General features: G+C 46.4%; 1 protein-coding gene across 1 annotated transcript in view; it reads right to left on the bottom strand.

Annotated features, from left to right (window-relative positions):
- Positions 1-12,145, bottom strand: part of Reep5 (receptor accessory protein 5) — a 29,171-nt gene extending 17,026 nt beyond the window's left edge. Inside the window, exons 1-2 of the mRNA XM_027400705.2 lie at positions 11,961-12,145; positions 11,182-11,275 (exon numbers count right to left, since the gene is read on the bottom strand). Of these exons, the coding sequence (XP_027256506.1) occupies positions 11,182-11,275; positions 11,961-12,078 (212 nt within the window). The 5' untranslated portion in view covers positions 12,079-12,145. The remainder of the gene's footprint in view (positions 1-11,181; positions 11,276-11,960) is intronic.
- Between the last annotated feature and the right edge of the window lie 215 nt (positions 12,146-12,360).

Here is a 12,360-nt window from a genome sequence, read left to right as displayed (position 1 = left end):
TTGGGGACAACCTGCTCCACTGAACCAAGGCAGAAAAAACCACAAGCCACACAAACTCACAACACTGAAGAATAAAATGTCACAGTTCTTTTCAGCTTTGAATAATAATATTTTTAGCAGATGGTTTAAGCATGTGAAAGAAAAATGACAAGAAATAACAAAAATAACTATGGGGAAAAGGAAAGAAAGAAATTGTCTGAAAGTTCCATGGGCAAATCTGGGAAGTCCTGAGTATGACCAAGTCAGTCTTCTCTTGGGTGCTATGAAAAGCAGGACCCTGAATTCCACCTTACAGAATGCCTGCTTCTGTGACTTTACTCATAGAACACCGAGTTTTATAAACATAAGCTGGGCTCCAGCAAGATGGCTCAGTCAGTGGAGCCAGACAGTGTGAGTTCCATCCCCTGAAGCCACATGTAAGACAGTGCTCATGACTGTAATCCCAGCCCCAGCACTCCAACCACAGAAGGGAGGTGCAAACAGCACAATCAGAAGAGAAACTGCCATAAAACAAGGTCTGAGGGGAGGGGCTGGAGAGGTGGCTCGGTGGCTCTTGCTGCTCTTGCAGAGGACCTGGACTCCAGTCCAGCACCTACACTAGCTGGCTCACAACTGCTGTAATTCCAGCTTTAACTTCTGGAGCCCTCAGACACCTGCATTCACACATACACTACCCACACATACTCTCTCATATGTACACAAGCTCATATACACATCTAATTTAAAAGAATAAAGATAAACTTAAAAAAAAAAAACAGTCTAAGGGGTAAGCAGATGACAGAAATATCCTCTGACCTCCACACATGTTCATTTGCTCTCTCCACACCCTTACTAAAAACAAATGTTTTTTTAAGTTGGGCTTTTTGCCCAGGGGTAACACACCTGGTAATGATCAACTCCATATTAGTAGGCCTCTGAAGTCTCCCACACTTAGATACAAACTACATTACCTGGTTCATGTGCCACTCAGTTACGATTCAGTCAAATGAAAAACAGTCGATCTTCAAAGCACAGACTTTACTATTAAAGTCAATCACACCCATCTATATATTAATATAATTGATCTTAACGAGTCAATTATATTAACAAGCTGGCAAGCATGTCTGTTAAACAACAAACAGGATGAGGATGCGCTGCTGGTGAAGAGACAGGAAGCTGAGTCTGCCCTCCCTGCACACACGGCCTCCCTGCACACACGGCCTCCCTGCACACACGGCCTCCCTGCACACACGGCCTCCCTGCACACACGGCCTCCCTGCACACACTGCCCTCCCTGCCACACTGCCCTCTCTGCACACACTGCCTCCCTGCACACACTGCTCCAGCAACACACGGCCTCCCAGCACACACGGCCTCCCTCCACACACGGCCACACACGGCCTCCCTGCACACACGGCCTCCCTGCAACACACGGCCTCCCTGCACACACTGCCCTCCAGCACACACGGCGCCCCTGCACACACGGCCTCCCTGCACACACGGCTCCTGCACACACTGCCTCCCTGCAACACACTGCCCTCCCTGCACACACTGCCTCCTGCACACACTGCCTCCCTGCACACACTGCCCTCCCTGCACACACTGCCTCCCTGCACACAACTGCCCTCCTGCACACACTGCCCTGCACAACCCCCCCTGCACACACTGCCTCCCTGCACACACTGCCCTCCCTGCACACAACGCCTCCCTGCACACACCTCCCTGCACACACTGCCCTCCCACACACTGCCCTCCCTGCACACACTGCCTCCCTGCACACACTGCCTCCCTGCACACACTGCCTCCCTGCACACACTGCCTCCCTGCACACACTGCCTCCCTGCACACAGACGAAGTTCAAGGTCCATCCTTAGATGCTTGAATACAGAGAATCCGGATCATGAAGTTTGTCATGCTTCTGGCCACAGCAGACACAGAATTCCTAACACAGTTTTCCTATTACCAGTACCTCACATAAGGTGGCATTTTAAGAGGCAGGAGAGGTGGCTCAGTGGTTAAGAGCACTGGCTGCTACTGCAGAGGATCCAGGATTGAATCCAGCACCTACATGACAACTCAAGACAGTCTAGAACTCCAGTTAGGGGGGACCCTCTTCTGGTTTCTGTGGGCACCAAGCACACACATCGTATACATACATAACATGCAGGCAAAACACTAATACACATAAAATAAAAATAATTTTCTAAAAAAAAAAAAGACATTTAAAAGCATATGAACTCTCTTGCTCCTATGTAAATAAGGGATTTTTTTCCTTCTTCCTAGAAAAAAAAAGAAGGTAAAAAAAACTATGGGCGGCCACAGGTTTTACTTTTTTATTTTTATTTTATTTGGTCACAGGGTCTCTCTATGTAGCCTGTCCTGGCTGTCACAGAACTCACTTTGTAGACCAGACTGACCTCTAGCTCACAGAGATCCACCTGACTCTGCCTCCCAAGCGCTGGAACTAAAGGCGTGCACCACCACTGCCTAGGTCTCCTTTTGCTATTTTTTTATTTTGTTTTCAGTGAAGAATATATGTGTTTTCAAAACAAAAAATATGACAAAGAGAGCAAGAAAGGCTAGTAACAGAATGAGTCAGACGATACAACTAGTCTATTTACTATTTATACTATTTGCCACACACCAAACAAAGCATAAATGAGATGGATAAGTTTCTTTAGTAAGATTCTTAACTGTGTGGAAACTATCTTCTCAGCTAACTATACAAGAACGATGAAAAATATAACTTGTTCCTTTAATCTTTATTTTTTAAACTCCTATGACTTGTTTGTTTGTGGGGATGGGTCGGGATGTTGCTTGTGCTACAGTGCACATGTGAGGGTCAGAACAGAAGAGAGTCTGTTCTCTCCTCCCAACATGTGGGCGGCAGAGATTGAACTCAGGTCACCAGACTTGGTGGCAGGCACCTTTATTTGTGGAGCCATCACATCTGGCCCCCTTTACTCTTTAACATTTTCCTAAAGGATCCAAAAGCCAACTTAATGACATGCACACTGTGTAAGTAAGTGCACAGGCCAATTGTACCAGGACCACTATTATCAATAAAACCAAAGGCTTTGTAACTAAATATCTATGTCAGGTATGATTTCATAAGGTTTAATTTCAGCCAAGTGGGATGGTACAAACCTAAAATCCCAGGATAGGAGAATGGAGGCAGGGGATAATGAGCTCCAGACCAGCCCGATTTACTTATTGAGACTGCTCTCAAAACGCCAGGCGCTGGGATGTCTGTCAACAGTGCATCATAGTTTGAGGCCCTGGGTGCATCCCCAGCGATTTGATAAATTAAAGCTACATGACAGGTAACCGAGGGAAGTTAACAGTAATTTTAGCTCATATTCACAAAGCACAAAAAATGCCTCCTTGTGCAGGTATATGGGGCGGGAGGACCTTATTTGAGAGATGGGGGACATTCTCCACAAAGCGAATGTGTTCACAGAGCTGATTTAATAAAAAAGTTAACACCAAAGTTCAATTTCCTTCACTAGATAAGGTTGTTGCACGAATCTACAGGACACACATAAGGCCACATGGGAAGCATTTAACTAAAATCCAGATCAGGGAGCCAGGCTCCTTGGGCTTGCACACCAGTTCCCACCCACTGACTTCGAAGCCTTGAGCCAGTTACTGTTACTTCTGCCCCGTCTGTAAAAGTGGGAATTGCCACAGCATTTACATAGCAAGAACAGAACTATGAACAGCAAGTATTTGTGAAGACCTAAGCAAAGATATATGTAATTTTCAGCTAACTAAAATGCTACACAATTGTCCAGCAGCTTTATGAGAATAACATTCTTGGGGCAGGAGAGACAGCTCAGCAGTCAAGAGCTCATATTGCTCTTGTAGAAGACCTGGGTTCAATTTCTAGCACCCTTGGGTGGCTCATGGGTAATCGCCTGTAACTCCCGCTTCAGGTGGTCCAACAACTCTGGCCTCTTCAGGCACCCACCCATGTTCATATACCCCTACCCAGACAAACAATTTAAAATAATAAACATGAATCTTTTCAGAAAACAATAAAACCCTTTTTCTTTTTTGAGAGAATTCTGGCTAGCCTAGAATTCACCATGTAGAACAGGATGGCCTTGGACTCACAGAGCTCTGCCTGCCTCTGTCTTCACAGTGCTAAATTAAAGGAATATGCCGTCATGCCCAGAGAAAATAGAATTCTTCATACTGGTGCCTCACCTAAATTAGGCTGGAGAACATTCAGAAAACATCTCAGAGTGGGGTGTGAAATCTCAAAACTTTAAAATACAGATGTCAAAGTGGTAACTCTAAACATGTTTATAGTCTGTAAGATTAGTACTAACATGCCTAAACGCGCTGATACATTCCTGTGTAGTAACAGGGGTCCAGATCAAGCCCAGTCCCTGTACAAGCTTGGGAAACATGGTGTTTCTATCTCCTTCTGTCTCCTTCTGTCCCTTCCTCCGTGTGTGTGTGTGTGTGTGTGTGTGTGTGTGTGTGTGTGTGTGTGTGTGTGTGTGTGTGTGTGTGAGAGAGAGAGAGAGAGAGAGAGAGAGAGAGAGAGAGAGAGAGAGAGAGTGTCAGTCCCTGGACTATCATTTTTCTTTTCTCTTCCTCTTCAACTCCCTTCTTTAATTTATCTTTGGGGTTGGGCAAAGTCTCAGGCTGGCCTCGAACTTGCAATACAGCTGAGTATAACCTTGAACTCTTGATAGTCGCCTCCACTTTCTAAGTGCTGGGATTTCAGGTGTGTGCTTCCCGTGACTCACCATAGAATGTCATTTCAAACTAAAAGGAGCTGTGGATTAGTCAGTGGTAATGTGCTTTAGTAGAGCACCCACAAGGCCCTGTGATCAACCCCCTATACTACAGAAACCAAAAACTAGAATACACTAAGGCTGAATTCTGGCAATCCTAGGAAGGTGGCAGCCTGATTTTTCTAAGCATATATGAAATAAAAGGCAAGAAAGACATAGATACCTGTGCAGAATTTTAAATAGAAAGCTTTCTGAGTAGGACAGAAAGCCAGCCCTCCCCCTTTCTTCTCATTGCAGGGCAATAATAAAAACTGAAAATCAAGTCATGAGACTTTGCCTCACAATTCCCCTGGCTGAACTAGCACCACACCAGCCACACTGCCCATGGGTCCTTGTAGGTCTCAGGCATGGGCTTTGTGTATGAAGGTACAGAGTCCCAGTCTCTGCTGGTTTCAGGACCTCCTAATTGAGACTGCCATTAAAGGCAGGGCTGCACCAAGTCACAAAAGCCACAAAGTGCATGATTCCACCTAAGTGAAATGCTCAGAGCAGATCCACTGGGACAGAATATTAGCTAACCCCAGGAGCTGAGAGGGGAGACACGGAAATGACTGTGACTGATTTCCTTTTGGGGCTGACAAAAATGTTTCTAATTCGACAGCAGAGATGTTTGCACAGGTTGTGGACATGCTGGCCTATGGGGGAAGATGTGAGTCCGTCCTTATAAGAGGTTCTATTGTTGCCTGTTGTAACAGAGGGAAGGAGAGGAAGGTAAATCTGTTAACAGTTCTTGGTAACAAAATAGGCTGGAATTAACTTTCTGATTGCCTATGCAGGGCAGCCAAAATGTCTAGAAGCACAGAGGTGAGGGAGCTCAAAGAATTGTGTACACAGAAAAGCAGAGTGACCTCTGGGAAGGAGGCCTGGGCGAAGCGCTGGCTCCCCCACTCCTCACTGTTTCCATGCTCCAGCATTAGGTGAGTGCTGCCCTGGGACCAGATGCACCTGAGCCTCACCCATGAATTTCTCAAGGGGTGAGTAATGGAAAAGGGCAGGATGCCAAATGAGCGTTTCCAAATTTCATTTCCACACCCTGTAATCTCTAGGCCCAATACTGACCTTTACATGCAATCTGTATGCCCCTTCCTGTGGTGAAAGGTACAAGGGGAGGGGATAGCAAGAACAAAGCTGAAAGGCGAGGAAACAAGGATATCAATTTTGGCAGAACTTTAGCAAGCTCACCAATCCCTTCCAGACATCCCAACAGCCATTTACACTTTACCTGGGAAGTCCTAGCATGTGACCCCTTATTTAAACCCTCTCTGATGAAATCAGAAAAAAAAAATTCAACCACCTGGAGTGGAGGGTGCACTCCACTCACAGGCAGCTTTGCCCTCTGCAGAACTGTACCTTCTGGAACCTCCCTCAATATTCCTCCCTCTTACAGAGCCAGGTTGCTGCCGCCTCAGGCCATGGTTCTCACCGCTTCTGCCATGCTGGTTCCAGCTCATACCTAAGGTCTTAACTAGCATTACCGATAAATATCCAAAAAGACATTCCTGTTACTCTTTACCACATAGCTTCCTGGCTCTTTTTATTTGAGAGATCACCATTCCATCACTACTGTACCTACTTATTGCCTGCTTACTGGCACACTGTTGATGCAAAAGGGAAGGGGTGTCTATCTCATGCCTTGCCATGTCTAAAGGGCTGCACCAGCAGCTGGTATATGGCTGATGTTGACATCTGCTAAGCAGATGAACCTCAGTTTTGGAAAATAACTATCTGGGGGAATGAAGAGAACAGCAAGGGAAATCAAGAGTGACTGAGTGAAGATAACCACCAGGGTCTGAATGTTGGTACCCCACAAATTGGTTTGATGGAACCTAATACCCAATGTGACAGTTCTAAGAGATGGAACTTTTAGAAGGGGATTAGGTTATAGTGCTTTGCCTGATTGAGTGGCTCAAATGAGCCTGTTCGCCTCTCCTGCCATGTGACTACACCACAGGTTGGTGCCATTTCCGAAGCAGATAACAGTTATCAGGTCATCATATCAGCTAGCAGCTTGGTCTTGGAATTCTCAGCCTTCAGAAGTCAGAACAAAAATGACCTCACCCATAAATCACCTGCTGTTATACAGCCTGAGACATGCAGAAACCATGGTGGTGGTGGTGTCAATATGGGTGTGGTGTATGCACATGAGAATGTGGGTTTGTGTCTGTGTGTGCCCATGTGGAGGCCAGAGAAGGACACCCAGTGTCATCTACATCTCCATGCTACTCCCTTGAGACAAAGCCTCTTAGTGAACTAGAAGCTTGCTGTTTCAGCTGACTGCCCAGCCAAAGAGCTCCTGGGATCTGCCTACCTCAGTCCTGCAGTGCTGGGGATACAGGCACATGCACATATGCCCAGCTTTGTATGTGGGTGCTGGGTACTCATGCTTGCACAGCAAGCACTCTGACCCACTGAGCCATCTCCCATCCCCAGGAAACAATGATCTGAGCATTACTCAAAACCACCATTGTTAAGGACCTTCTTTCTTTTGAAAAACGGTACAATTACAATAATTATGGTTGAACAATGAACAGACTTAATTAAATTAGTACCAGACGCCTGAATGTTTATTGGCTGAGGTCAGTATGCTTTTTACTGTGTACAAATCCCATTTTTTTCTTGAACGTCCTACACAGAGAAGAGCACTGAGGAGATCTCTAGACTATTCTTGGGAACAGAAGGCTATTTTTTCCCTCCCTCTTGCCCAGTCTTCACAATTAAAGGGCACTTGTGTGGTGGTTATTATTGCCACTCTAACAGAAGCTCTCAACATGCCCTGCACGTGAAAATCCTTTAAAAAGTGTAAAACATTGATAAGCCTTTCAAAAACCCCAAGCCCAGCCATATCCCAGACCCATTACATCAGAACCTAGTGGGGAAAGACAGATACCATCAATAATTTTAAGCCTCTCAAATGACTCCAGTGACTACCTAAGTCACAGAATCCTATGCTGACTTTAAAGACAAAAAGAGTTGGACCTACAAAAAGGCCAGCCTCACCCACACAAACACCAGTGGGAGTGGTATAACCACTGAATATTATTTTCCGAACTTTTGCTTAAATCACAAATCACACTTTATTACATCTTAGTGCTCTTCTCACTCTTATTAATATGTACTGTAAGTCGGGCGGTGGTGGCACACGCCTTTAATCCCAGCACTGGGGAGGCAGAGGCAGGCAGATCTCTGTGAATTCGAGACCAGCCTGGTCTACAAGAGCTAGTTCCAGGACAGCCTCCAAAGCCACAGAGAAACCCTGTCTTGAAAAATAAAAGTACTACAAAGGTCTCTTTGTCTCAGAATATAAAAACTGAAAAGAAAATGAAGTACATGCACTTATTGACTAAATGCTAAAACCTGGAAAATCTACCCTCCCTACTACTTAGAAATGACCATCTCTACTGTTAGAACTTCTAGCAACAAACAGAAACACTGAACATCTTGTAAGAAAGGAAAAAAAAGCCAATAATATGTAGTTGACTCTGTAGACAATGAACAAATAAAGAAATAACAGAGCTGAATATGGCAATTTAAAAATCACTTTGACAGCCAGGACTACACAGAGAAACCCTGTCTTGGAAAAAAAAAATCACTTTGAATATGACTGAAAATAGTTCAGCCTAAGATTACTTCTAGACAAGGAAAAACACAACCTAATACTGTCCCTACTTTTAGTCACATGCATTTGTACAAGTCCTACATCCATTCAGAACAGACCTTTTTTTTTTTTTTTTTTTTTTTTGAGACAGAGTCTCATTATGTAGACCATGACAGACTTGAACTCATTAAGATCCTCCTGTTTCTGCCTCCCAAGCGCTAGGATTACAAGTATTCACCACCATGCCCAGCTTAGAAACAGACTTTTTTTTTTTCTTTTTGAGACAGGGTTTCTCTGTGTAGCTTTGTAAACCAGGCTGGCCTCGAACTCACAGAGATCCACCTGCCTCTGCCTCCTGAGTGCTGGGATTAAAGGTGTGTGCCACCACCTGGCAGAAACAGACTTTTAAAACAAATTTTTAAATGTTATTTTCTAAGTTTAAATATTTTGCCTGCATGTATGATGTTGCTAAGAAGGCTCTCCATCCCCAAGAGTCAGATTTAACCCTCTACAGCTCACATACATAATCTATTCATGCCAACAAGGAAGTTATGTTTATCACACAATTATATGAAGCAGCACTGACTGACACAGGAAAATGAAGGTTATTATATCATCGTTTTTAAAAATCCATATTCTTGGAGAAGGAGAGGTGACTCAATAGGGAGAGGGCTTGCTGCCAAACCTATAAACCTGTTCAACCTTTAGAATCCACATGGTGGAAGGAGAGAAACAATTCTAAAACATACACCTGAAAATGCCTCAGAAAGTTACCTTTTTAAAAGAATTACAAGTAAAATGCACAAATAGAAAGAGTCAGGTAAAAGAGTGCATTACAGGGTAATTTTGTTACCGCACACATAGCTATTTTGAACAAGGTTGCTATCAGCATTTAACATCAAATATCATGAAAAGGGCTTCTCTCTACCTTTACAGCAATGAAAGCCAAACCAAATTTCCTAGTCTGCCTTAGTGATCCTTGGTACAATCACAAACCCAGATGGTGCATTAGCAGGTAATGCCCAGAGAGCAAACGCCTTTCAACGTGATGCCTGAGGGTCTCCCCCTTCACAAGCAAGCATGTCACACCAGTAGCTGGCCTTTATTCAGAACAACTGACTTCTCAAAACAAATTTGCAAAACTAGTTGTGGTAGCACTGCCTCTAATCCTAGCACTGGGGAGATAGAGGCAGGAGGATCAGAAGTTTAAGGTCAGCCTCGGCTACACAGCAAGTTTGAGGCCAGCCTGGGCTATTTGAGACAATCTCAAAAATGAAGCAAAACAAAACAACAGTAAAAGCATTTTCTCCCTTCCAGCATATGTTAAGTTCCAATCTGGCAATGACAGTCACATGGTATAATAATATTATCTGTCTTGGCTTCCAATGAAATGTTTTCACTCTTTATTTTTATCACTATGGTTAGAAGGTTCAGAAATCAAATGGTTGAAATGCATATAGTATGACACAAAGTTCATTTGTGGAGAGAAACAATTCTGATTTGGACAGAGAAATGATAAATTATAAAATATCTTCAAAAATAAACATAAGTTATAAAAATAAATAATACTCATTAGATCCTAATCTTGTGATTCATTTCCTAATTACATGAATAATTTATATAACTATGGAGCTACATTATGAATGTATTTTATAAGGTTTGTTATTATGTTTACAAATGTGCTTTTGATATTTGGCTTTGGATTGGAGCAATGGCTCAGCAGTTAAGAGGACTGGCTGCTCTTACAGAGGACCCAGGATTGATTCCCAGAACCCACATGGTGACTCACAACTGTACAAAACTCCAGTTCCAGGGGATCCAACACCCTTTTCTAGCCTCCTCCAGTACCAGGCACACCTATGGTGCCCAGACATAGGCATAACACCCATACACAAAAAATAAAATTTTTAAAATTAAAAAAAAAGCCTTATGTTTCTGTTATTTCCATTTTTCATCTGTTGTGGGAAGCAGCAAGCAAATGGCATGGAGACATGGAGCGAGTGGTGAGAGGACAACTTGCAGGAGTCAGTTCTCGCTCCTGCCTTGTGGATGGCTGGGGACTGAACTCAGGTTGTCAGACTTGGTGGCGAACATCAAACCATCGAGCCATCTCACTGACCCAATAATCGGCCTTTTTAAAAATCAAAAAGCTACAGGGGTAACGCTCTGTGTTAAATATGTAAGGTCTTATCTACGTGGGTTTGATTACAAAAACTAATAAAGTATTCTCTAAATTAAAAAATAAAAATAAAAAAGCTAGGCCAGGCTGATGACTCACGTCTGTAATCCCGGCACTAGAAAAGCTAAGGTTAGGTGAGGTCAGCCTTTACTACAAATAACGAGTTCTAGGCCCATCAGTGCTACGGTGTGAAGACCCGACATCAAATAAATATTGCCAAAGGTCCTCACCTGTCCTGAATAGAAATCTGAATTAAGAAAGCCCTAACTTTCTTAATTGGTTTTTACTGTGTACAAAAACATATGGTGGAAATTGCCATAAGTCATCATCAACGGGGTGCAATTCACTCCCAACAGCAGTCTGCCAGAAGGAGGAGATCTGAGTTCCTCCACAATTTGTGTGCCTGGAGAAGGTCAACTCCATGTCAGTATAATCTGATAAAAAAATAAAATGCCTTTTGGCTAGCTGACAGGAGATCAGAGAACAAGTCAAGGCTCCCAAATGTGTAATCTTACGCAGTCAGCACATTAACCTTATGGAACTTCGACTTCTGTCTCCAGAACCTGGGCTAAACAGAGGTCTGTGGAGGGGAGTGTACGACTGCAGGGCGAGCCACTTACGAGATGTAGGCTGGGTATCCGAAGCCTATCAGGTTGCAGAGGAGAGAGGCTCCATAACCGAACACCAGATACAAGGCCACCAGTCCGATGACACCTGGAGACCGGAGGAGAGAAGCGGGTTGGGTGACCGGGCAGACATTCTAAAGAGACAGTCCCCGCCCACACCCACACTTCGAGGTTAGGCCTTTCCGAGGCGTTCTCCTCCTGCCTCGATTACAGGAGAGAAACCGACCGCAAGGTCCGGCCTGCCCATCGCCGTTTGGGTTGGGGACACTGGAGAGTCCTCAGTCTCTCCTCCCTGGGCAGCGCCCTCCTGGGCTGGGTATACTGAGCAGTCAGTCCCCTGCCTCAGCTCTTTGGACAGGGCCCACCTGGGCTGAGCATACCGAGCAATCCCCGGCATCAACACCCCCGGGAGGGCCCGCCTGGACTGGGCATACAGGGCAGTCCCCTGCCTCTCCTCCTTCCCAGCTGGCCCGCGCGGTGCACCGACCGGGAAGCCCCGCTCGGCCAGACCCGGCCACCGCGCGCGGGCGCGGGCTGTCCGCGCCAGGCCCGGCCGCCGAGGGGTCCGGGAGGTGAAGGCGGGTTCCTCCACCCCGCGGGACACCGCGCCCAAAACGGTGGCTCCGCCGACACTCGCGGTCGGCAGAGGCGACACGTCAGCGCTCGCGCGTCCCGCAGCCCGAGGCTCCCAGGCCCCGCTCCACGAGCCAGGGGCCGCCCGCCCGCGCCCCGAGCCCCGCGCCCCGCGCCGCTCTCGGGGACCCGCTGCCCACCGAGCGCGATGAAGCTCCGGTTCACTCCGGTCTTGGCCTCGAGCTTGGCCAGGAGGTCGGTCATGCAGTTCTTCTCGTGCAGGAACCGGTCGAACCTCTCCCTCATGGCTGCGGACATGGTTGGGCCGTTCACGCCGCCCGGGATGCTCCGAGCAGGCTGGACGCGGAACCCAGCTGACCGGGGCGGGGCGGGGCGGGGCGGGGCGGGAGCAGGCGGCACCGCGGCGCGTGCACGAGGTTCCCGGGAGCGCGCCTCGCGCTCGCCCCCGCCCTTCTGGCGCGGTTCCCGCCCCACCCCCGCCCAGCTCTCTCCGCAGCTGCCACACCCGACAGGGCCTCCGCCTCGGCTGCGAGGTGCTCCCCACCCCTGTAAACAGCAGGAGGTTCCTGGTGCCCGCCT

Source organism: Cricetulus griseus, chromosome 2 (assembly GCF_003668045.3).
Source record: "Cricetulus griseus strain 17A/GY chromosome 2, alternate assembly CriGri-PICRH-1.0, whole genome shotgun sequence".
NCBI classification, from domain to species: Eukaryota; Metazoa; Chordata; class Mammalia; order Rodentia; family Cricetidae; genus Cricetulus; species Cricetulus griseus.
The sequence above is the reverse complement of the archived record's forward strand: the minus strand, read 5'-3'. Positions and strand labels throughout refer to the sequence as shown.